This window comes from Anopheles coustani, chromosome 2, assembly GCF_943734705.1.
Source record: "Anopheles coustani chromosome 2, idAnoCousDA_361_x.2, whole genome shotgun sequence".
NCBI classification, from domain to species: domain Eukaryota; kingdom Metazoa; phylum Arthropoda; class Insecta; order Diptera; family Culicidae; genus Anopheles; species Anopheles coustani.
Window position 1 is genome coordinate 4,143,636 of NC_071289.1, and position 25,808 is coordinate 4,169,443.

Here is a 25,808-nt window from a genome sequence, read left to right on the forward strand (position 1 = left end):
TTTTTTCCTTTACTTTATCATATATTTTTCTGTTACATTTTACTATAAGGCCTCCTTTTTACTTCTTGTGTTAAGTGGTTTTTTTTTTAAATTTATAGTTACGTGTGTCTTATTCGGTTAGAGTGAAGTAACGTTTTCTAATCACTAAAACGTTCGTGACAAGTTTTTAACCGACACGTTTATCGCATCGTTTTACCCTTCGTGAACGGCGTTCGTGATTCATCTGCTCATAATTCAACCCGTTTTTTCTGTTTGGTTTTTTGTTCGTCTAGTGCGTTGTTGGTGAGTCACAAGTGCTAAACCGTTGGAGGGTTCATAGACCCATCGAACATTGTAGTTGATTTATGTTTTGATATAACATACTCTACGTGGGGAGCGTACTTTGCGTACTTTGGGTGTACACATGACCGCACCTCCAATTTTATTTACTACACTGTTGTTTTACACTAGTGAACGATTAAAAGAGTACGCACAAGAATGCAAGTTCGATTTTCCAGTTGGTTCGTGTGTATTTTTCCTTCTTTTTTATCGCTTATCGCGCTTTTCGCGTGGACCAATGGAGTTACGTTGGAGAGTGATATTTAGACCGATCTTGCCGTAGTTTGCATTTATGTTTTTTTTTTAACCTGTACGATTCCCAGTAGCATTAACAACGCAAATGTTTAACACCTACATTCTATCATCACTACTACACATACGCCACTGCCTTATTTTCGGAGACCCTTGGTCCCTTTATTGTAACCGTTTGTGATAGAGGTTATTTAAAAGATTGCAGATCGTCTGGTCCTGGATCTGGTGATCGTGTGTTAGTTCTCCTTGCGTCGCCCAAAGAGTACGAGACCGCGCCCTTCCGCAGGGAGAACGCGACAGGATCGCGCTTCGAAGATCACCCTGCACCATGCGAAAAAACCCAACTTTAAATGTGGGGTCAAAACAAAATGGGGGACTCGTAGAAATCCTTATTTCTTTTTCTCATCGCACTTACTGATTCGTTTAGAATTGATGCTTTTGACTAGTTTACACACTCACTCTTTCTCACTGAATCGCTCACAGTTACCTCGTTTCACACTAGGCCAGAATGTGTTCCGGAGCGAGGTTTCTGGCTTACTACAAAGTATTTATTTACACAAAAAGTCTAACGAGTGCCAGCTCACAGCGACCGTACGGGACTGCCTTCTCCTATAACCAACCCTGCGAGTGCAGGTGACCGCGGAGTGGAGTGACGCCCGGTATCTTCGGCACCGAGCGTAACGCCGAGGCAGCCGAGGAATGTCCCCCACTAGTGCCCAGCCCACCGCCCGGGTCGGCCATACCGTTTCCGCTCAGCCCGACGTCGGAAGCTCCACCACCTTCGCCACCGTCCGCACTGTCCCGGTGTTCCTGGAGGCGAAGAAGCGGCTCGTTGCAGTTATTCCGGCCCCGGATGATCTTCTGGTGCTTGTGGACGGCCAGTGGAGCGACGGGGGGAAGCACCGTCGACGGCTGCTGGTCGACGCTTTCCTCGGTGGTGGAGGGCGTCAGCGGGGCCGGCCCTTCCAGCTGCTGCTCGATCGAGTGCTGTTGGCTTTGGGTGGCCTCGTGCCGTGCCGGTCGCACATTTTCAACTACTTCCGGCTCATCGCTGGCCCCACGTGCCGGCACGCTGGAAGCACGTCGCAATACCTGCGATGCGAGAAGGGGAGAGAACGAATAAGCAAACCGAGTTGAAACAAGCGGCCCGTTGGGTTGGTGCTTCAGAAAGGGTGGGGCGCGATTCATATAATTTACAAGAAGGTACGTGTCTTAATGCATCCATTCCACACCCGCTTGACAAATGCATCTTAGGTGAGTCGAGTGTTGAACCAACACTCGTCTTCATGAATGGCTGCAACTTGCGCATGGTCTAACCGGCATCAAAACCGGGTTAATGATGGGTAGAAGACGTGCGTTGGGTTTTAAATTGTCAACTAAGGCGTCAGCTGAGCAGCGAACCATCAATCGTGCAGTTCAGGCGCTGACATCTATCGTAAGCTAGATTTACGCAATGAATCACAATTCACTAAAAAAAGCCTGTAAAAATCGCGACGGTTACACGATAGCAACTTTCCCACAACCCTAACAACTCTCAAACAACTTCTGGACCCCAAACCAGCACTTGTAAACTGAAATTACCATGGCAACGTGAAACGTTTCATTCTTTGTCAAGGAAAATAGAATTTACAAATATTAGTGTAAGCTTGAAGAAGCGTTTAAAATTAGCTTATTAGCCGAGAATAAAGGATTGCTCCCGTTTAAATCGACTTTCCATACAACCTTTTTCTTGTGGCGGTTCTACTTTTATCACAAGAAAGTTCCAATCTAAACTGGATCGAACCGATGAAGGCTTCCTAGGAGATACTCCACTTTTCTGCTCCAATCAATATCTTGCGACATTGAAATAGGCATAACCAGAACCGATGAGATGGAGGTGGCAAGATCCCTCACCTTACTGCTCGCATTCGCTGCCGTCGAGTTAACCACGTTCGTCACCGTAGGTACCTCGCAGGGTGGTTCCAGCACCGGACTCGAGTTGCGGCTGTTGGAGAACTTTTTCCGCTTACGCTTCAGAGCCGCCAGCGCTCCGAAGTGCAGATGATAATGGTGCGAATGTTCCTTCGCTTCGCCTCGTCCACTCTTCCCCGTGCCGCTGTGCTGCTGCGTCCGGTCACTTCCGCCGTGCTGCCGCCTCTGGTCTTGATGCCGCTGCTGGCGATTGTGGTGTTTGTGTGGATCCGGACACTGTTCCACGTCCGGCCGATCGAGGCTAGGGTTCGAATCGGATGGCGACTCCGTGATGGCTTCGTCCGACGCCGGACTATTGCTGTGGCTGGCCGATTCGCCACGTCCCGGGCCGTGATTGCACACCGAGTCCTCCGACCGGGAGCGCCCTATAAACTTTGACACACTGCCATGCTTGGCCGCTTCGATGAGGGTGCCTAGGAAGGAAGGAAAAGTCGCGTAAATATTGTGGTGAATTTGATGTAAAATCAATTTCGTACCCCATCGCTTTTTGTGAGACCCTGGACGACCCTTGGAGTTAAACTTCGGGGCCAGCTTTGCCAGCTTGTGGATCGGGTTGTTGTTCTCGCCGAACGAGCTCTGCGACTGGGAAGAGTACTGGTGCATCGGGTTCACTTGGTGCAGCGCCTTCTTCGGGGTCAAGCCCGGCCCGAACACTCCCGCGAACAGCTCGTGCGGCGAATGGTCCGGCAGCTGCGCCATAAACTCCGACACCGGAGTCAAATGCTGCGGGGCGTCGGGGGCCGGCGGGGGCGCTATGTTGAAGCCCTTCATCAGCCGGCGCTCCTTCTGGCGATTCTTCTTCCCTCCCACGCCACTTCCCTGGCCGGTCGCGATCGCCGTGTTCATGCCGCTGTTCTTCAGTATCTCGACCAGCTCGCACCGAAACGCCGAGATGTCCTGCTTGATTTCGTTCACGTCATCCTCCGTCACACCCTGCGATTCCGCCTTGCGCTGCTCCACCGTCACGTACCGCCGGACCAGGTTGCGCATGATGCTCTGGTACCGGAAGTCCCGCTCGCTCGCCTGCTTGACCTTCCGCTGAAACGAATGTAACCAGAAACCACCAGAGCAAATAGCCGCAAAGGAAACCCCACCCCGAATGGCATCCGTACCAAAACACACACACACATACACGCGCAAAAAACACACACGGTCACACACACACACGCGCGCAGGAAGAATTAAAGATAGCGATAGAGCACAGAGAGGAAATGGAAAAGAGGGGGAAAAGAAATGGTAAAACCACACATTAACAAAACTGGAAGGATCCCGTGGTGTGCCATCTAGCGGTGGTTAGCTGGCAAAAAGCTTGATGTGGGGGGGTCAAAAGGTGAGTGTGTGTGAGTGCGGCTAACGAACCAATAGTGCCAGGCCAATAAGTGACTGTGGGACGTGAAAGCGTGCCGATCGTGATCAGGGATCTTTTCCATCATTCGATCATCAACTGGACTGTGTGACTTTGTGTGACCTCCAAAATCCGCTGACAGTAGAAATCTCCCGGAGATTCTTCTTGTATGTTTGTGTTTTCGGTTTCTTTTTGGATTTGGAAAGGGTACCATCACCTCCGGGTTGTCGACATCCCTTGGTTGGGACATTCTCTAGGGGTGACTTACTCGAATCGTTTTCATGTGTTCCTTTTTCACAGCCTTCGAGTGTCCGCAGAATTTCCGCTTGATCCACTGGAACACGTAGAACAGAGACTTCGGCGTCGGTATGATGTTGAACGGCGGTGGACACGTTCCACCCTCTTCGAAGTAGCTGATCCATAGCTTCGACCGGGCGAACTTCCACTCTACGTCCGCTCGTTCCTGTGGAAGGGAATCGAAAGAGGATAGTACTGAAGGCAGTGAATCCCAGGCAGGTTGACGACACCTACCGATATTAGTTGATATGAGTGATTCATCATGGCAATCAGCAGGTTCAGCAGCACGACGATGTTGATCACCGAGTACGTGCCGAACATCAGCATCCCCCAGAAGCGGGTGAAGATTTTGATCCCGTCCAGCTCGAAGTTTTCCAGATCCACCAACCCAAACACTGCCCAAAACAGTGTCTGAATGGTTTCGAAGAGGCTGCCCAAAAAACGGGAGGTTAGAACACGAGTTCCTCAACAAGGTATGTGGATTCATACTTGGCAAATCGTCGCCACACGACACACGCATTCGGGTCTTGCGCCGTCATGTTGACTCCAGAAAAGTTCGACACGTCCGGACAGCGTTTTTTCTCCAAATCCGCATAGTACCTGTGTGGGGTAATACACATAGTCAAGAGTAGTTAGATGAGAACTATTTAAGTCTGGTCTGGAGTATGATTCTTCTCTTAAGTACTTAATGTGTAGACTCTCAAATTCAGTGGAAATGTTGCCATTGGATTAATTTGCAAAATCTTTTATTTTCAACTAGAATAAAAACTGAAGATGATACTCTCAAAACGGCAATTATTATTATGACCAACCTTACAGTTTACCCATAGAAATACTAAAAGGTGGAACATGGTTTTAAACACCCTACATTACCACAAGAGTTGGTTGAGACCGCTGCTGAACGCGAACAGCACCAGCACGTAGAGGAAGAAGAACTTCATGATGTCCATCACCATGCGGGACAGCGACACCTGCAGCGGCCCCAGGTGCGGGTTCACCGAGAAGATGTACACCAGCTTGAGCGAGCTGAAGATGTTGGCCGCCGAGAAGAGGCCCTCCGAGATGAGCATCGGGTCCCAGGTGTCCCACTTTTCGCGCGGCAAATCGGCGGCGAACTTGTTGTACGTCATCTCCTTCTGAACCTGCAATTCCATTAGAACGGTGGAGTGAGCTTCGGAACTTGCGGTGTGGCAGCTAGTGGTAAGACATTTAATTGCACTCCAACGAGCTCCACGAGAAACTCGTGTCAAATGAGCGAAACATTCAGTTGCTATGGGGATACTTCGGCCGGTTACTGCGACCGGTGCAGACTTTTAACGAAGGCAACTTTCCTAAGCAAACGTTGACGTACGGTACACGGTACTTCAGGCGACACTCCAAACGGTGCGGAGGACCTTCGCGAACGTTTGGCAAACTCGGCCGGGGCCATTTGGACGGTAAGTAGATGCCTGTTCATTTAGTTGAACATTTCGGTAAACAACTTCCTCCGGCAGAAATCCAATTAACTTTCCCACGAATATCGATGAGCGGCCCCGGGGAAAAGGAAATTGACGAAAAGTTTGCCTATCGGTGGACCTACCTCGAAGTAGGAGACTACCCGGAGGGCCACCGTGGCCACGTACAGCGAGTTGGTCACAAAGTCTATCACATTCCACATATCGTTCACGTACTCCTGCAGCCCGACGTCCCACAGCTGCTTCACTTCGCTCCAGATTAATCCTACCGAAAACGGGAAAAGAAAAATTAGGCCGTTGCAAAAAAAAGGGGGGGGACGAAATGAAGTCGAGAATTTTTAAATGAACTTAGAAACCCACCCCCAGAAGGGTGGTTACATGGGAATCGGTCATTGGACCGTGGAAAAGTTTTAATTAGATTTTTCATTTTTAATTCCCTCATTCATTCCTTTATTCTTCTTCACTATTTAAAGGATGAACCGGGATCTAAGATTAGATCGAAGAACCGGAAGACTTACCGCTGACCCAGGCCAAAATGAGCCACTCGATCAGGGTCGGGCTGGCCCCGCGCTTCGTAGGCACTTCGTCATGCTGCTGGCTCACCTCCGCCCCCCACACCCCACCCATCACCGTTTCGATGCGTTGCGAGGCCAGCATAAGAAGAACTGTCCGGAGGAAACACGAGGATGAACGAGGAGAAAAAAAAAGAAACGATAAGCATTACAAGATTGTTTTTCTCGTCAACTTCAACATTTCGATGTTCGGGGATACTTTCACCGGAGGACACTCACGGCGTCGCCCCCCCGGGGGTAGGACCTCAACATACATATACTTACATAAAAAGGTGAAATACGACGCACTGTGGCAGATGAACTTGATGAACGGTTTCCGCATCGTTTGGCCGAGCGACGAGTGCGGGGCGATGATGTACGAGAACGAGAACAGTGGAAACATGATGCCTGCGAAAGGAGAAGACCACCCCACCCGCCCCGCCCCCCGGGCCGGACGGAGATGATTTCCGATTAATTATTACCGCGCAAAGGGAATTACTGCGAGGAAGAACTGAAACGAGAAATTCCTTGATGTCGTTCCTGACTTTTTCCGTTCCTTAGACAAACCGGACGCCGGGAGACCCTAATGAGTGGTTGGTTTGATGATTCCCGGTTTCCCTGGGCATATTTGCGCCGTGCCCTGCTGGGATGTGCTTTGCGGGAATGTGTTTCTTAATGAGTCAATTACATGATTGTTCCAGGGAAAACCGCACTCGCCGTTCCATTGATGCCAGATTTCATTAGATTCGCAATGGAGATTAGGATGAAACGATGTTAACTTTGTGCATTTTGCTTTGCCTTAATCAAAAGAAAACAACGTAGGTCTCATTTGTTTTTTGACGTAACAACGCATCCAAAGCTGTTAACATTTTTCTATCCATCCTGAGCGACGGTTTGTCTATTTGCTTCTGCATTTTATTAAATGGTTTATTCTGAACAATATAGATTACTCCCTGCGTATTTTTGGTTTGGTTGGGGGAAACATGTTCGGCACCATAGCATACCTATTCGTACGATTTCTAATGCCTGCAGTGCCATGTTTTTCCTCCGGAAGCCCGGCAACCCCTCGTACCAGATGCTGGCCAGCAGCTGCTGCACGTTTGGATGTGACACGAACTGGAAAAATAGAACAATGAAAACAACATACTGATTTTAAAGCACACACGAAAATTAAGAAAAACAAAATGGAAATTTTTATCATGTGGGTTTAACGCTTTTGGAAGCCGGTTGAATTTTACGATTATTGTGCGAATCGGTTCAACCATGAACAGCACACAAGCAAGTGAAAAATCCCTTCAACCGAACGTTCGTTCCAGTTGCCTTGTGGGTTCGAATTTCAGGTAAATTTAACCCCGCGTAAAGAACAACTACATGCAGGGAAGAGGAAGCGCCATGCTGAACACGACGACAGCCGGAAACGCCGGCGTTCGAGCACAAGATTAGCAGATTTTCATGACTCCTTATGTGATGGCAAAGGGTAACGAAGCAGCGCGGCGGATTTGCTTATGTTGTGCACGAGACCACAATCGTTGGATTTCTCGATTCAACGTGGAAAGGACCGCCAGCGAACACAAAACACCACACATCAGGCAAACCGGTCGTAACGGTTTCAATAAAACCATGTAGGGACACAAAACACACGTCCGGGGGCTGGTGTTGGTCTCAGCTCGGTATTTAAGCTTTCTTTCGCGATTCTTTCAATAAGAACAAATTGTCCCTAACGGTGAAATAATTTCGCTTGGCGACAGCGAGGATTTTTGCTTTTTCCTCCACCGGTGGCAATCATATCGTTCATCGTGCGGCAACGATCCCACACGGTGGTGTATAACAAGCCCCGTCTCACACACAAAAAGCAGAACGGAATGCAATCGCTTCTGTGACAAAACACCGGGCGCCTCCATTTGCGCCCCGAGTGCGACGGAACGATTTTATATCGCACTCGCAACCTTTCCGCAACCTTGGCGTCGATGGTGCCCTTCGAAGCTCCCTCGGTCGTTTAGTATTAAATTAAACACTCACACACCCACCCTTCCCCCAGCAAGCACTCGGTTCGGTACATTCGGGCCGAATAATGTCCCCCCCAAAAAATATCATTTATACACACTCGGCGCAAATCACGGCCCTGCGTGGCGAATGGGAGAACAATTACTATAACAATAAACATGTGTGCCATTACATTCCCAGCTCGGTGCTCAAACTGGGTTCGGTTGCAGGCTTTCAGCTTCCACTTCGGGCTGGAGCGAGGCATTTTATGCAAATATTGTGTCAGCTGTAAATCCAGTCACTTTCATTCCCTCTCCGCTGGCTCGTTTATTTTCGCTCTCTCTCCCTCTCGCGCTGTCAAAGTTTCACCAACCAAAGCCATTAAGCCAGCCGAACTCTCCGAGTGGCCGAAGTTTACTTCCAATTAGCGAGTGGCAAACCGCGACCCCGTGCTCGAGAGCCGTACGGATGCGACGACGCCAATTGCATGCTAATTAACGGTCATGAATATTGATGTACTGATGCGTTTTGGGAGTTTTGGGGGCAAGCTCAGCTCATCCTTTACCTTCTTTTGGCGCAGTTTGACGGCGAGCTTCAGTCGGTTTAGGTGCATCCGATCGCCGTGCTCGAAGGCGGGTCCGGTGGGATCGTGATTCAGTAGCACCTCCAGCTCGTGCGAGGATCGCGTGTGGTCTAGCAGGGCCGTAGCGAAGTCCTGACATTGACGTCGAAGCTCCTGGTACTCGTTCTATAAAGAGAGAGGGAAGTAAGTATTAGCCATGACTTTTGGTGAACTTCGAACGTTCAGCTTACCTTGAACTCGTGCTCGAGAAAGCTCAGCCTACGCAGCTCCCAGCTCAGCTCGAACGCCGTCAGGATGGGATCCTTGGAGGAAAGGGCCACGAGCGAAGGGCTCGCCAGCGCCCGGTAAGCGTTGATGCGGGATCGGGAGTGACGGAGGGAGTCCTCCTGCCGGGAGGTGACGCAATCATCACACCCACATCTGTCAACGGAATAAGAATCAAAGAACAGAATATCATTAAAGAAGTTGTCTCTATCCGTAAGGTGGAAAAAAGAGACTTCAGAGCTAAGACTCTTGATGTAGATCCTAAGGACCCTGAACTCGGCCTAAAGCTGTAGGTTGAAGTCAGTTAAATCTCTGGAACTGAATTCCAAAGTATCAGAATCTGGATCCCCAAAAATCTGCATCAAGAATTCTGAATCTGGATCTCAATACTGTAGCCAGATCCTGAAGATCCTAAGGATTGTTCGAACCAAGCCGGGTCCTGAACATCCTGAGGATCGTTCGAACCAGTGTTTGGGAACCAGAATTCTATTCTGATCCTATGATTATCTAAGATCTTCTAAATAATAAACTTCAATTAGATGTAATTCCAAGACTATATAAAATTGCCTTTTAAATAAATGTCCTTCACCAAAATTGTATCACAACATATCTGATTCATTCCTTTTGCGTTAATTTCCAGACCCAATCAATTCCTTACCGTACATCGTGGGGCATTGGCAGTGTGGCGCCTCGGTCCAGTAGAATCTTGATGATTTCATAGTTATCACGATGTGCGGCCAGTATGAGCGGCGTGATGTCGGGCGTGAAGGTGGCGGTATCCGGTGGCAGTGCTTCCCAGCTCTACTGAGCCAAAAGAAAAAGAAAAAGGGCCAAAAAAGGGGGACAGGAAATGGATGATAAATTCACGGTCAATCGATTTCACACCGGCCTCGGCTACCCGGCTACTAACGTGCGGATCGCCGGTCTTGTGGCAGCTGTCCTCGTGGTCCAGCAGCACCTCGACCGCCTCGACGAACTCCTCCGAGATGGCGTGCAGCAGCGCGTCCTTCGTGTCCACCCGGTGATTGATGAGCAGCTCGACCATCTCCAGGTTCTCGTTGTCGATCGCCATCAGCAGGGCGGACCGTCCCAGCGGATCGACGCAGTTGATGTTGATGTGCGACTCCGCCTCCGCCTTCTCCAGTATCCTGGCCACAGAAGGGAGACACGGTAGGGTTTGGGGTTTTCGGTAAGATTGATCTGCTGATTCAGAGCCCCGATTGCGGTTCGAGCCATACCTTCTCGTCGTGGCGACATCGCCCCGCTCCACGGCGAGCAAGTACTTTTTCTCCTCCAGCGACAGGGCGGCGATTTCCTGGTGCGGTCGGACCACGTTCTCCTCCTCCATCATGCCGTGTATACTATGGCGCTGTTTTTGGTGAGTGTGTAAAAAAAACAAAACCTCTGTTAATCGCACATGGTCAATGTTAATTGCAGCCTAGAGACAACGGCACAGACAACCGAAGCTTCATCGTCTCCGACCCGGACATCAAGACACGGTTACAGCACGCGCAAGGTTCAATACTACCACGGAAGACGGAAGAAAAAACAAAACTCCCCCCCAAGAGACGAACAATCCTACAGTCCTACACAAGGTTGCACGTTGGACGAGACGTTCCAAAAACGGACATTCGTAAGATTTCTACCACGCCACAGATACGGCCTATCTCTCTACACGGAAGGATCATAAAAATCCCCCCGCTAGCGACGAATCCTGTTGACGATGCCGACCCGTCGTCGCCGTCGTCGATGGCAGCCGAAGGTGAGTCGTAAAAGGAAACAAAACAACAACAAAAAACCATCTTAAGCTACTGGCGTAGGCCACAGCTGGCTCGGCGGAATCGACGACGTTGAGTGCAATCATTTAAAGAGCTATAAACAAAAAAGAAGATCCGTCAGAAAAGTCAGCGTTTCCCCTTGGAAACTGGTGCCCCCGTGTGCGACCTTTATGTGGGTTGTTTTTCTTTTGGTCACGTGCTGTGAGAGTTGACAGTCGGGGGAACCAGCTCGATGGTCGTCATTTCTTCCAAGTAGCCACACTTTACAGAGGCATCTCGTTTAAGGATCAGTTTTACAAGCCCGCTTTTAAAGATATGTACGCAACATCATGTTCGCGATATCACTTTTATTCCAGTTCCAAATTAAATTCCTCAAGCCAGATGGGTTCCCTGAAACAATCGACAAACGAAGGAAAAAAGGGAAAAGGAAAGATTATTTGATTACTAGCAACGGCTAATTTGAATCTGGGTGCAATCTAACTACGCTTAAATTAAAAATAAACCGTTCCTCAGGTCGGATGGAAACCATAAAATTGTTAACATCATGTTCATCACAAGTTGGCTCTGAATAATGGATCACTTTGCCGTTATCACCGATCGCTTTCCCGCCATCCGATCGGCAAGGCCCTCCTAGATTGAGATAAATGGACGTTTTTACCGCACATTCCCGGGCTTTGTAATGGTGGTGCCACGGAACACACAACCCCGGGTTCGCACCCGAGCTGCTGGCCATCTTCATTAGCGGATCTCGGCGTCCGTCCATCCCGGACAGCGGAAGCGAGTGTTTGCAATGATCCAACTATAATGATGTGTACCATCGTCGCGAACAATGGCACACGGCGCGTGGGAAGTTTGCACGGAACCGAGCCCTACGGGAAGACGCTCCGCGGACGGGTGAAGGAATATAATCCTTTCTTCATCCTTCGTCACCGACGATGGCACGCGCACCGGCGCGATGGGCCGCGCGGGAAAACGACCATCTGGTGCCGTGTTTTCCTTCGTCCGTTCGGGTTCGGGTTCGAGCGTGCAGAAGTAGGATTACGCCGTCGTATGGTCGTGGTAAGCGCTTGCACACCCACACACAGTGGGAATCGAGTTTGCAAATGCACCAGGAATACTCCCACCCCCCTTTCACTCCACTGCTCTCGGTGACACTCGAATGCATTATAAATGAACGGCCGGTGACATTTTCCTCATGTCCTCGCGAAGGTGAGCTAAAGTTTCCGACGACGAGTTCTAGCCTTTTCCCCTCGGTGCGCGCGAAATTTGATAGCGAACACTAAGCCAACGATGACTTTCACACACCGGCCGGATTCGTTGGCATCTCCCACCACGACACCTGGCACTTCTGGGGCGATCTTCAGCTTGTGACGTGGCGTGTCCTCGTCGTACGTCAGGGCGAACTTACCTTAACTCGTTTATCGGCGAACTTCTCCACCGCGGGCGTCATATACTGGGGCAGCGGGATGTCTATCTTGGTGTCCCGCCGGTCCCCGCCCGCCCCGCCGCTTGGTCCGCCACCGCCCGACACCAGGTCCGCCGTCGAGTCCGCATCGCCCCCCGGTCCACCGGCCCGTTGGGTCGCCGCCCGCTGGGTCATGGATTCCGGGGTCGACGTACGCCGAGCAGCCGATTTTTCATTCTTCACAAATAGTTTACTCTTTAGTGTTGTGCTTTCCATCGAGTCGTTTTGCCCCACATTTTCTTCACCACTTTCTGGTGGGGCGCGAGAAAAATGGGAAGAAAATTGCGAAAAAGGGTTAGAAAAGTTTTTATTATGTCATTTTAATATTCCTACAAGAATGAAATTAATTCAGCAAAAAGAATCGAAATATGTTCTACAACGATAAGGATGAGAAGTTCACTATAGGTTCCGTTAGAAACAGACACATACTATAATCTCTAGCATTCCAATTTTATCAAAAACCTAATTAAAACAAATTTAAGTTGATTAAGAGCAGAGTACAAAAAAAATGTTATAAAAATAAATCAATTTTGACAATCATTCCGTAAAGAGAGGATAAAAAACACTCTACCGAGACTCAAAGACACAAAGAAACTGCAATTTAAACTAGCACGAGAGCAAACAGATTGTTTAAAGAAGGTTAAAGTGGAAGTACACACAAGTAGATCTATGAGAAAGAAACATCCAAAAACTAGTGTAAGAGCAAAGTTAGAAGGTATTAGATGGTGTTAATTCGAGCGAGAGCGAGGAATGAATGGAAAACTTGTTCTGTACAAGCGCCGATGGGGAAGGAGAAAAATACATACATAGCGTGTTGGTTCCCTCTATGAACTTGGGTGAAGAGGGAACTACAGTAAGTAGGAAACATGCTCAGTACAAATGCACTTTCACATCGTTGGGGCAAACACTCCACAAACAGGCAAGGAAGAAAATAGTTTTTCCCAAAGAGAATAGAAAAAAAAACGTGCAGGACGAAAGAGGGTGTTCTATGGGAAATATGAAGCGATGAGGATAATGTACTCCAAATGGGAGAAGTTTGTACGCGGTATTAAAAGATTTGCCGATACCCGGAAAACTTTAATGCCATTTTTAATTGGATTCGGAACGATCGTGTGAAATATGGGTTTCGGGGCACGATGAAAGATATCGATCGGCTGCAGAAGAGTCAGCAATCACGAGGAAAAATGGTACGAATCGAAAGAGAACAGGGCTGTTACACGCTCGTTATTCATTGTGGTTATCATATGTGGTCGAGAAACGATCCGGTAAGATAAACGAATTTGAGCAATTAGTTTTGCTAGAGGGAACTTCCTCCTATATTTATCTTCCATGTAGAGTGAGGAGAAAAAGTTGTTTTAAATTAAATCTGTTCAGAATATTAATTTTCACTCGTCATTAATGAGCTTGACTCGAACCACGTTGGACAGGTTGGTCTTCAAAATAAACAACCAGAAAAAAATATCGCATCGGGTGCAATTAAAGCTTCATTTTGATATTCATGTTTATCACTTTCTTGCTCGATTTTCTCTAACAACATACAATTAATCAACCTCCAAATACAACTCTATCGCCCTCAAGGCTTAGGCGTATCAATCAATGGTCGAAAAACAGATACACAGATCCGAGTTAAACATTAATCATGCAAATCGATCGAACCGACGGGGTTGAACCGGAAGCCACCACAGTGGTTTCCCAATTACCGAACGCAAAGCGGCTTTCTTCCGATCGAGAGAACGCACGAACGCATACACACACACACATCGATTTCGCGACGTGATTGCCAATTTATGTTTCCAATCGGATTTATCTGCTCCTCCGGTCCCCCCGTGTCGGGTTTCACGAAGCAAAACTAATTCATCAAACAGCTGTTTTTGTCCCACCGAACCCGAACGACGGCTGCGTGATGCATTTATTGAATGCAGCTTCTGGTTCCGCTGAAAAGGATCTCTCTATCTGTGACGATGCGACCCCCGGTTCTGCGGGGGGTCAGCTGATGGTTTATTGCACTTTTTTCCCGCTATCGGTCGGAAAAACCCCTCCCACAAACAGCTGCCCGCGAAGTGCTTTGGGTCGGTTTTGTGATCGGATTTCCACTCACAGAGAAAAATTTATACGCTAACTGAAAGCGTATCGCTGTGAACGAGCAAAGAAAGAAGCAAAATTGGATCAAATACATTGCCTGAAATGGGATGTGCATCAATTTTCCGTATCGTACAATGTGCTCTCCACCGAAGGGATTGACAGTAGTTACATTTATGCTGACATTAGACGAAGACCACACCACGAGCACGCCAACGTCTCTCCGCTTCCTATTGCTTTTCAAAACAGAACACACGTTTCGGTGCACACAGCGCTATTGCAGATTCGCCTAACGATCGTTTGCAGCACGGAAGCACGACAAAGAAAGCGTAATCCGACGACGAAAATACATAAAAGAAGAACGAAGGGCACGTCCCCGGTGCATGTTGCACACGTTCGGAGCGAAACAAGACATGCTTTTAAATATCACTTTGCACCTTCCGAGTGGCGAAACCAATGGAATTTGCCGTGTCGTAGGGCGTGAGAAATCTGAAGCACCTTTCTTAAAATGCCGATACATGCATCTACAATAACACTAGAAAATGGGTCGAGCTAAGAGAGGGAAAGTACATCTAACAACCACCAACAAGTGGTCTATTATTTCGATCCAGATTATGGTAAAATGAATTAAAAACAGACGAACACGAATACCAATATGAGTACAAGTTAGTTGGATCAGAATGAAATTAAACAACATGTAAAAGACAACGGTAAAATAAAGGGATAGGGTTTAAGCCGTAATGTGAAGAACAGGATTAAAAGGAGAAAAACCACATACAAGCAGCAGGCAGGACACAATGGCAAACACACTCGGTAATGCGGGAAAATAATGCCTTCAAGTACCATTTATAATTTAATCCAACATCATTCTCGCATCCTTGGAAAGGGGAGGAACATACGGAGGATGAATGCTGGGCTCTTTGGCTTTTGGGGGGGAAAACCCGGACGCCGGAGCGAACGAAAGCAAACCGGGTGAACTAGTGTTTCCTCTCCGACCTGGCTTGGCTCGTCTTTTGGAGCTGCTCCGGTGCCGTTACCGACGTCGAACCCGAATGAATTGTGAATGATGGAATGGATCGAAAAATGGAGTTCCACCCCCGGTTCGTCCACTTATCGCTGCCGGTTGATGGACCGTGGACGAGTGCTATGTACACGATGGAATGCCATAAGCTGCTGTTGGCGGATGGCGGTGGCGAGCATCAGGCCCCGGGATGATGCATGCTGATGTTTTGCTAGCGAGATGCCGGCGGATGCTGCCACGCCGCCTTCTTCGCGAACAAAGCAACTGAGCAGCCTTCAAAAAGCTAGATGTTGTTAATTTTTCCTCGCTATCGCACACGCGTCTGCTCTAATGCGGCCAATTGGTTTTTGGATGGTGGGGGGGGGGCTTATGAAACGGTTTCGCTGTGTGATTTTATCAACTGTCAAACACTCAAGCCTGAAAAGTGAACAGAAACAGAAAAAGAAAACAAAGTTTATATACACACACACACACTCACACACGCACGCACGTGGACCATGATATTCGCTAATTTAAAACCATAAATCGAACACACTGAAGAAAATTAATCGCTTGAAGGGGTAAACGTCATGATAACACTACGAGATGAGGTACGAGAAGACCAGCGAAAATCGATCACAACATTTCACAAACAACCATGCGCCTCCATCGGGTTGCCTCACGTGAAATAAGGCTACAAATCATACTTCGAACGTAATCGGATACCCAAAAAAGGAAAGGGGAAATGGAAACCAACGAAAATATGAGTGAAAAATTCCGACAAGAGGTAGGTGTTAAAGGAATTACTGGCCAAAGATGGAAACGATCGATCCGATGGCAAGGGTGGCGAATAAATTTCAAATTTATTACCCACCCTCGTTGTCATGGTTGGGTGCACAAATCACGTGTGAGCTCTCCGTTTTTTCTCCCTTCGAGCTTTTAAATCGATCGACACCAGAAAAAACGCGGGTTGGGAAACGAGAAATTACAAAATATGGCGAAACTGGCAAACGGAGCCGATAAACGTGATCGACATGATTGACAGCGTTCAGGGGGTAAGGGGGGGGCGTTTGCTTTCATCGCGGATCGACAAGCGAACGGGGGGGAGGGGTGAAAAAAGTTAATGGATGATGAACTTTTGCTGCCCCTGCCGTAACGGTCGTTGGAGAACGTGAGAACGTTTCGAACGGGTGAGTCCAGCACATTCCAGGACGCTTAGTTTGTGATAAATGATGCGGCGCGTGGAGTGTGGAAAAGTGTCGTGCCATTTTTCCCATCTGCCAATCGGAAAGTGAAGATCTATTGCCTGTTAGAAAACGCTTGAACCTCCAACCGTCCAGTTCGTGTGTTACAAAACGAGATTTAAAATTTGCAGCAAAGCGTTACACGCGTTATCCACAAAATGCCAGTGATTTGACGGAGGTCGAAGGATCTTTTCTAGATTCTGTTATCAAGTACGTATCATATTTTACACCCCCACCAACATGTGGGAGTCTCTACGCACACATAAATCCGTTTTCCACCATCCTGTCGGTGAATGCAGAAGTAAATCAATTTCTCAGCTGTCATCTACAGGCAATCAAACATTTACAATCATACATTCAATTGGCCCAAGGGCCGCCGGAATCAACATCCACACCACACACACACACGCGCTGGCCCTGCTTTGAGAGGGTGGATCCTGTTCCGTACATCTGGTACATCTTGTACTTGTTCTGCAATAAACACCATTTTCAATCAAGCTAACCAACAGCCTTCTTATCGTCGAGCGTCGTTTTACGACCGAGCATCGCCAAGCCTGACCCTATCTCCCTCTCTGTTCCTTGTCTACCGCTCCTTCTAGGAAAGGAACTCCTCTCGGGGCCCTAAAGCAACGGCAAACAGCACAACACTCGAAAAGTAAAAGTGTACACAAACGCGTCGTGTTGCGAGATGCGTTCTGGTGTGACTCCACGGAGGGGCTTTTCATAATGGAAAGCGAACGGCACGGCACGGCACGAAGCGTCCTAGCGTATGTCCTTCCACAATGATTCGATTACCGAACGGAGCCCGCCGGATGAGCGGAAGCTAACCGACGCGAATAAAACTGTCTCCTCAAGACGGGGGTTTTCTCCACCAGTGCGCGCCTCAATATTTTCATTCTGGACGTTGGATATCAAATTGCAATTTGCTCCGATTTCCTTTGTCTCGCCGAGGCGGAGTGCTCTGCCGGGAATGCCGGAAGAAGTCAGCATGGGCAAGCAAAAACGCGTCCCCTCTCTCAGGATTCCGGGCGCCTAAAGGCAAACATGTTTCATCGGTTGCAGCAGGCAGCAAATGTGGTTTTATTTTTGTTGCTCGGCACCCGGGTTTTTCCTCCGTAATGCGCCGTCTCCGATGGCCATTCTTCACCGCTTGATTTCAAGTCAATCGAAACGGAAACGATAATGGAAAATAAATAACCATACCACCGACCATCCGGGGTTTTTTTTTTTTGTTCTTCTCGAACTTGGAAGTGATGATTCGGTTGGAATCGAGTCGGTCAGACGGTTTATTGGCTGTTTATTTCATATTTTTCAACGATCACACTGCTTATTTGTGAAAACAAGTAACTCAAGGACTATAATAGCAACGGATATTCTTTTATTTCCTTCCACAGGTTTTGTGTTTCAAATTTGTTATTTTCTCTTTAATATTTCATCCTACCGACTTTCAATTACTCAATTTCAAGCAATCTTATGCAATTCCAATTTAATATCACAAGAGGAGACATAAAAGTTTCCTAATAAATTCATCCCTTAAGGCTCACAGCATGACTATTTACTTTTTTTTTTAAATACAGTTCGTCTCATCTTAAAAGCGCAGACCGTAACGAAAAAGGGACAGGGGACGCAAATTTAAGGTTCATTTCATCACAAAAGGCCATGGAATAAACCAATCTGTAACAAAATCACCAACACGAAAAACAAAATGCACATAGAATAATCCAGGGATACAAACAAACGCAAGAAGAATGCAGGGAGTGGAATTTTGGAGAGAAAAAAAATGTAAAGTTAAAAAGTTTCACCACCGTTCGCATTGTGTTGGAGTTCTCGAATGGAAATGATGGAATATTCTGTTTTCGATATTGTTTCGTTTCTGTCTTTCTCTCTTCTTTTCTCATTCGCCTTTTTTATACTCTTCTGTTTACAAATGCCAAACAATAGGATAAATGCGGGTAAAGAATTGAAACTAAAAAACACCTTACCTTCATCCGGTGCATCATTATCATGATGATCTGTCCATTCAGAAAACTGCGAAAGATAAAGTAAAAAAGAAAAGAAAAGAGGGTTCAAGGGTTAGCAAATCACAGTTCCAATGCCTTTTGTCCAATTTATATTATTTTTTCATCATCTCCGAACGGAAAGAATGGAACGGATTCGTTTTCCACTTCCAAACAGATTCGCCTTAAAATCCCGACCCGGATCGGAAAGTCAATTTTTGAATGAAGCTCAAGAATGAGATTAAGGACGCACCCTGGTCGTTCTCGATTGGTGGAATAGGATCAAACGATCCTGCTGGTAAGGGCCTGATTGAGTTTTTCCAACTACTCCACCCGAGGAAAGCGGTGCCTAACGTCGGAAAAGGTTTACGAAATTCATTTAGATCCTCTTTTTAAAGCAGCTTAGTTCGTTGTTAGCACGCGAATCGGAAGAAGAGATTGATGAAAATCGTGAAAAAAGAAACCACACCGTGAGAAACCACGCGAATTTTCCCCGCCTACAAGGGGTCAACAGACGGAGAAAGCCTTGCGAACGAGTTCGACGACTTTTCCCGCAGCGATGCAAATCGATGCACCGTCCGGGGGTTCGTTGACTTTTTGGCACAGTTTTGCATAACGGAAAGGGGCTGATGTGGCGTGGTGTGGTGGTTGGAAAATGCTTTCCACGTAACGCCCGTGCGCCACGAAACGAAACCCCACACCATGCAATTCCGGTATCAATTCCGCGACAGAAGACATGCAACAGACCATGCACGCCATTAAAACCCTCGCAAACCAAAAACCACCCCTCAACTTAACTCTGGCCCCTTCAGTTTTGCAACGCCGACCGAAACGCAACGCCCACAGTTACAAAAGTGCGCCAAAACAAACGACCGGCCCGAAGGTGCATATTAAAGTAGGCCAAATAAAGTATTTGCCTGCCAACGTTTTCGATCGAAAGCACAAACTGCAGCAAACGAGCGAACGTGGTCGGCTGGCCGAATGGGAAAACTCCGGGAAATGGTACTTTGGCACGCAACAAATTTTAATGAAAGAAACTACAAACCTTCCTCGGCATGCCCCCCCCCCCCCACGCCACGTGTGCGTCCTTTCCTGGAAAAAGGGGAAGAGAACGGTGGCCGTTTGTGCAATCAACCTCGTTACACCGCACGTTTCTCTGCAAGGAACCCTCTTCGACACAGGAAGACAGAGTTGGCAAACGCTACCAACCTATTCCTCCAGAGCTTCTTGACTCGAGGAACAATTTTATCGGCGCGCCGTTCTGGTTTATGGTCTCGTTTTTTTTATATTCTTTCGCGCTTTGTGTGTTGACGTTTCGCTGCTGTCCTTTGGTCGAGGAGCATGGTTTAAGTAGCTTGAGAACACACAGTTGCGCCTTACGACACAGTAGGCGATTTTAATGTTCGATGCTCAATTATTTATGTTCTCTGGCAAGCTAAAGGCCGACGTGGAATAATAAAATCTGACTGACCATGAACAAATACGGCAAATCTACACGTGTATTTGATAAACATTGCATAAGCTCCAGTTTGTGTGGATGAGATTGAATTGAAACGTTATATTTTTCGAATTGATTTAAATTGTCCATGTTTCAATTTCGAATTTAGTCAATTGGGGCAATTTTCCTTCATCGAACGATTTCTGTTTTTTTCGAAGGTTTTCCATTCAGTTTCAATAAACAATATCGACTTCGAAAAGAGGGTTATCATGATAATAGAGGTGTTCCAATTACTTCAGCTTTTTCATTGTTTCTTCCTCACACCAACAATACACCTCAGCAGGGGGAAAAAAGGGGCTATAATTGCTCGTCGTTTAATTTTCTCTCGCTCTTCGCGATTCATTGTGCCACAATTAAAGCCAGTGAAGTTCACTTCCGGCACGGCACGCCACGGCGCCAGCGGTTCATTGCCTTTTTGTTCCACGAGCTTGCTTTTAATGCGAGCACAACATAATGCTTAATTCCCATTCACCGGGCGGAATCCCGGAATCCCTCGTTGTGGGGAAGTGCACGTAAAATTGCGCCAAAGTGGCGGTTTTACCTTTCACTTTTCCTCTTTTTTCAGTCATTCACGCCACCAACCAATGTACTCTCTCGGGGGTGAGTGATGAAAAATTGTTGGTGACACACCTTCCATCGTTCGCGTTGGGTTCGAACGGGGGAAACACACACACACATACACACCGGGACGCACAAATGTGCTTCCTCCTGCGCTGGAATAAAATGCCCGGAAACGCATATCTCGGCCAGGACTGCCGAAACGAAACCGGCTGTCGGTGGTGTTCCCGGTCGGCCTCTTTAACTAATGTCCAGGCAAACCGACACCCACACACACACTCACACAGAACCGATCCATTCCATTGTCAGACGCGTTCAGATTTGTCCTCTATCATCAGCCGGCGGCGAAAAATCGAGGGGAGGAAAACGAAAAAGAAATCCAATAATCGTAACCACCATCATTATCACCTTCCCTATTAACGGGGGTTTTCCTGCAGGAACTTGGCGCTTGTTCGGGTGCCTGATGGTGGGAAACACGGGGAAAAAGGCTGGTCCGCGCGAAAGTAGGTCGAGTCGGGTCTCGATTCCGTTGCTTATTTACTCTGCACTGTAGTTTTCCCGGGCGGGTTCGTGCCATAAGAGGGGTTCCTTCTGGTTTTCCAGCAAGCACACACGAAACTAGAAGTGACCGATAGATAAACCAGGATCTCCTTTGCATACAATTCTCGTTTCGCCATCGGAGCTGGCTCGTTTCACACTTGCTCAAATTGGAGCTGCTTGAAAGCGGATTCTTTTCTTGTGGTTCAACTACTTGGTGTTCCGAGATGTTGAATCATACCATTCGTTTGTCGAATCGTTATCGTGTGCTTTTCTAGTGACACTTTGAAACGGAAATTCCATCACAACATTCAAATTCTCTCCATGTGCTGATGAATGTCACTCTTTTATACAATTCATACCACTTCAATCATTTCTATCATCCATATCATTCCAACCAACATGGGTGGTCGTTATTTTCGATTGCAGATTTATTGGAATAACTCCAATGCGCTTGAATTTCATGTTGAGTTTGGTTACGCTACGATAAATGAAACGTTTATCTAGGACTGAGTTGAGTTATTTTCCGCGTTTTCTACCAAACAACTGCTGTCGAACAAAAGGAACTCACATAACGTCCCATCCAATTATTGTGGTTTCTTCTGTAAAACATTACCCAGGTTTCAGGTGAAAAGCCAAGCAAAAACTCGACCATGAAAAGCGTGACAGTGGAAAAAATCGAGAGCCATTTCCTCGCGTCAATGGCAGTGTCAATACATATTAAAATCGCCAACGAGGGAAGACCACCTCGACCACCTCTTGTTTTGGGCAGGAATCGTACGTTTCCGATTTTTTTTTTCAGTGGTTTTCCAATTTTCCTATCTGTTTTCCCCGACCCCCCAGCACCGGTGGAGAAGATCAAACGCAATCTATTCTCGTGTGATTTACCAGAGTTAGTGCCCGGCGATCACTGGGAACGATTTTTTTTTCTTTTCTTTTCGCTTTCCAATTTTTCCGTCTGCAGGATTGCTTTTCCATTTCCAATCACAATCGCGGACAAAATCCGGGGGAAACTGAGTGTCGAGGAAGGGAAACGAATACTTCATCGTTACGGTATGTAAATGGACCTGTCGTTTTTTCCGTTTTTTCCCCCAATGCCGGAGGGTCAAACGGGAAAGTTTCATCTCGTGTAAAACAGCCTATCGGAAGACTGATTTGTGTTCCGGAAGCTCTGTTCTTGATTTGACATATTTGTCATACCGTGCAAATGGGCATGATTTGAAATAGCCGCCCATTGTTATCTTTATGATGGGTGAAATATTGAGCCCTCGACTTTCTCTTCATCTTTAATACGATGGCAATGAAATAAAAATCCCATATTTTAAAGGTTTCATGTTTTTTTCACGAAATCCCATTGAAGCTTTCACTTCAAAAATCATCCCATCATTACGTCAATAGGCACGTCCAATCGGAACCATTTATTTTCATCATCTGGTGACTTTCTATTTTGCAAATTTCCGGAGAGATTTCCTTAATCCAGATCTCGCAATGGCCCCTGACTAATGCCATCAATAAATTAGCTACCGATTAAATGCCTAACCTTGCCTCTTCCCGTCGATCGCTGGGAGCACATAATTCAAATTAATGGTCATTCAAACGAGGGTTGTGCGTTTTACGTTTTAACTGATGTGTAATGTACGGGAAAATTAACTTAAATGAGATTTAGAATCAGCATGAGACGGGAGCCAGGTACACGTATACGATGCATTGGAAACTAGCATGAATGATAGAGGATCCATTGAATGGTACATTTAAAACTAGATTTCTCGTAATTTATTTACGAACGAACTTCATGGATGCTTCCCCCTGTTCCTGGTTTCCTCACGATAAAATTACGCTATCGTACAGGACGACTTCCTAAAATTCACTGGATACGATGACATCGAGCGGATCAATTTGTCCAACCTCATCCAACACTCCCTCCCACCCACCACCCTGTGGTTGTTCCAGCATCCGAAACACCGTTCCGCTATGGCAGATTAAACGACAGCGATAAATGGTGAAAATGAAATAAAATTCTCCCATCTGACTCTTTGGCTAGGGATGCCCCTGTCCACTCTATCTCTGGCCAAGTGTTGTCAATATTTGTGTTCCCTTTCGGTCGGAGAGACAGAAAGGGACATAAATAGGAATCCCAAACCAACCCCATCCGATGGACCGCGCTCGTTTCGTTTTCCCCCGCCCGAAAAGCTAAATAGAGAGCCATTTGTTCGGAGAGTGATCGCGATTTTTTATTTGATTACAACATCCCCACATCCCGCGGTCACCACCACCATCCCCCAGCTCCTGGAACTCATTCGGGCCGGCGTGTCATCGGTCGCATAAAGGATGAGGTGAAATTCGACCCCGGGTGTCGCTCGTTTTCCGAGCGTTTGGAAAATTGGTAGCAATGGTACCATCGTGGACCGTAATCCTAGGGCAATAATGGCGTTCCTTTACCGTTCGAGCTCGCTGCAGCGTCACCCTTTCCAGTCCTTCCTTCCCGGGCTCCAAAAAATAAAGAAGGAAAAACCCCCCCCTCTCGGAAAACGACTGCCGTTTGGCAATTTAACATTACACACCGGCACTGTAATTACCGTAACGACGGTGCGCGGGAAATGCTACCTACCGACGGAGGAACAAAAACGAAAAAGTACAGCAAACCAAGAGAAACATTGAAACCGACCTCCGATGGAAAAATCATCTCCCCGCGGGGGCCTTTATTCCCGGCCCTCCGCTGACGACTTGAATGGTGGCGTTGGTGACATTTTCCTTTTGCCAGCGCAAGATAAACACTGCATGCCAAGTTTACTTTTCATTCGTTACGCTCCGGTGGCGAACCGTGCAAATCGTAGCAGCATTTTCAACCCGCCGCCGCTTTCCGTGAAGGACCGGGCGTCTCCATTTCGGTGGAGTTTTTTTCCTTTCGGGCTTAGGGAAACATTCGGGCAAATGGAGACATCCGTTGAAGCCACCGGGTTGGGGGAACATGTTGTAACTTTAGCAATGTCAAGCGAGAACGGAGTAATGTTTTCCCCGGAATTTCCGATTGACGAACCGGCCCCGTGCAGGTGACATAACGAAACGGGTTGTTTATATTTTAACTCCGCGAACGAAACGGTACTGACTTCCAAAACTTTACCGAATCATTTTTACCGGCAAGGGTCTACAAAACAACGGAAACAAAATCTGCGATGAACCACCTTTTTCGCTCGCACCCTTCAGGCGAAATGGAAGGTAAAGCGAAAGTAATTAACTCGAAAGTACCCAATTTTCACCCGAAACGAAAGGTTCGGTTCGTTCTCGGTAAATTTTGATTGTTTTCAGCCACTCAGTCGGGTTCCGGGGCCCCGGGGGTTTTTTTCCGGGGCACTTTCCCGGGACTGTCCATTATCGCAGGCTCCTTTGCATCTTTTTCGCGCCGGTGACCAAAAAGGAACTGAAACTTTTCCCATATTATCCGTTGTGTGTTTGGTCGGTTTGAAGGATAATCCTGTCGAAATTTTATTCCGCGAAAGAACGCTGACCAACGAAGTTCGGGAAATCGACAAACTAAAGCAAATACATTTATATGTTGAAGATTAGATAAGTTTCTTGCTTAGTTTACACGAGGCGCAAAACTTTGAAAACACAGGCGAAAATATATTTTTTTCTGTCACTTTTTTTCGCTTCGTGCAGACGTTCCTATTCGTGAGCCGATGCAGATGTAAGCGCATTCAATGTTGATTTGATTGTTTAACTATAAAAAATAACAGCTCAGAGGTATTGTGTACACCGAAATCTTATCAACAACCACTGTACATCATCACCAACAACTATTTTCCATCCACCGGCACTCTATACCAGGTGCGCAAATGTTTTTGCAAATCTATTTTACACTCGCCGACCGAAAAACAGATTTTCGCTTACTTTGACAGTTGACTGCCCGTCTGACAGCATTTTACCGTTAACTCACAGCATTTTACCGTTTGCAAAGGTTGCTTTGCGCTTCGTGTAGGCTAAGCATTTGATTTGTTTTGTCAAAGCTTTTACCATATTAAACTGTGTCTTAAATAGTTTTCATTTAATGTTCCACCCCAAAAAATATTGTATGTTCTTTGTTTACTACATGATAAACAATTGGTTTAATAAAGTTGCTCTACCTCCTATTGCTTCTTCATCGAGTCTATTGACGATAAATATGAAACTACGGTGAAACGTTCAAGCTTCTCGTCGAGGAAAAACCGACGCATGAGCTAACCGAGGAAAAAATCATCGCCATTTCTGCACCACGGGACACAAATGTTTCGACATGTAGGAGAACGTGGCAGCGTTGGATCTACTTGCTCCAATGTCCCACTGATTAGCTCGCTGCAATTGAGACCAAGCCCTGCGGTCTCGGCTGGAGCCATATCGTATTCCAACACCGTGCTGTGAACATGATGAACATGTCCGATTGTCCTCGCGTGGTGAACTCCCTGCGTCGTTTCGATTGAACACCCATCAATTATCACACGTCCCGGCGCGAACACCGAGGACACCCCCCGGCGAGCTTTTGGGGTGTAGCAATCATCCCTCGGTCGGCATTACCGACCGACATTCGATCCGCTGACGCTGAACCACCGGAAAACGGACGAATCATTTTTCACAATTAGCGCTAATGCGCCGGGGGATGG

General features: G+C 47.2%; 1 protein-coding gene across 1 annotated transcript; it reads right to left on the minus strand.

Moving 5' to 3' along the window:
* Nucleotides 1-986: 986 nt before the first annotated feature.
* On the minus strand, nt 987-10,384 carry LOC131267189 (transient receptor potential-gamma protein). The gene is made up of 16 exons (XM_058269983.1): nt 10,257-10,384; nt 9,929-10,166; nt 9,677-9,819; nt 8,985-9,174; nt 8,737-8,919; nt 7,193-7,304; nt 6,474-6,596; nt 6,156-6,302; nt 5,763-5,902; nt 5,057-5,325; nt 4,673-4,783; nt 4,418-4,613; nt 4,155-4,349; nt 3,018-3,579; nt 2,464-2,954; nt 987-1,662 (listed from the first exon to the last, which is right to left on the minus strand). The coding sequence occupies exons 1-16, from the start codon at nt 10,367-10,369 to the stop codon at nt 1,180-1,182; spliced, it is 3,696 nt and encodes a 1,231-aa protein (XP_058125966.1). The 5' UTR covers nt 10,370-10,384; the 3' UTR covers nt 987-1,179.
* Between the last annotated feature and the right edge of the window lie 15,424 nt (nt 10,385-25,808).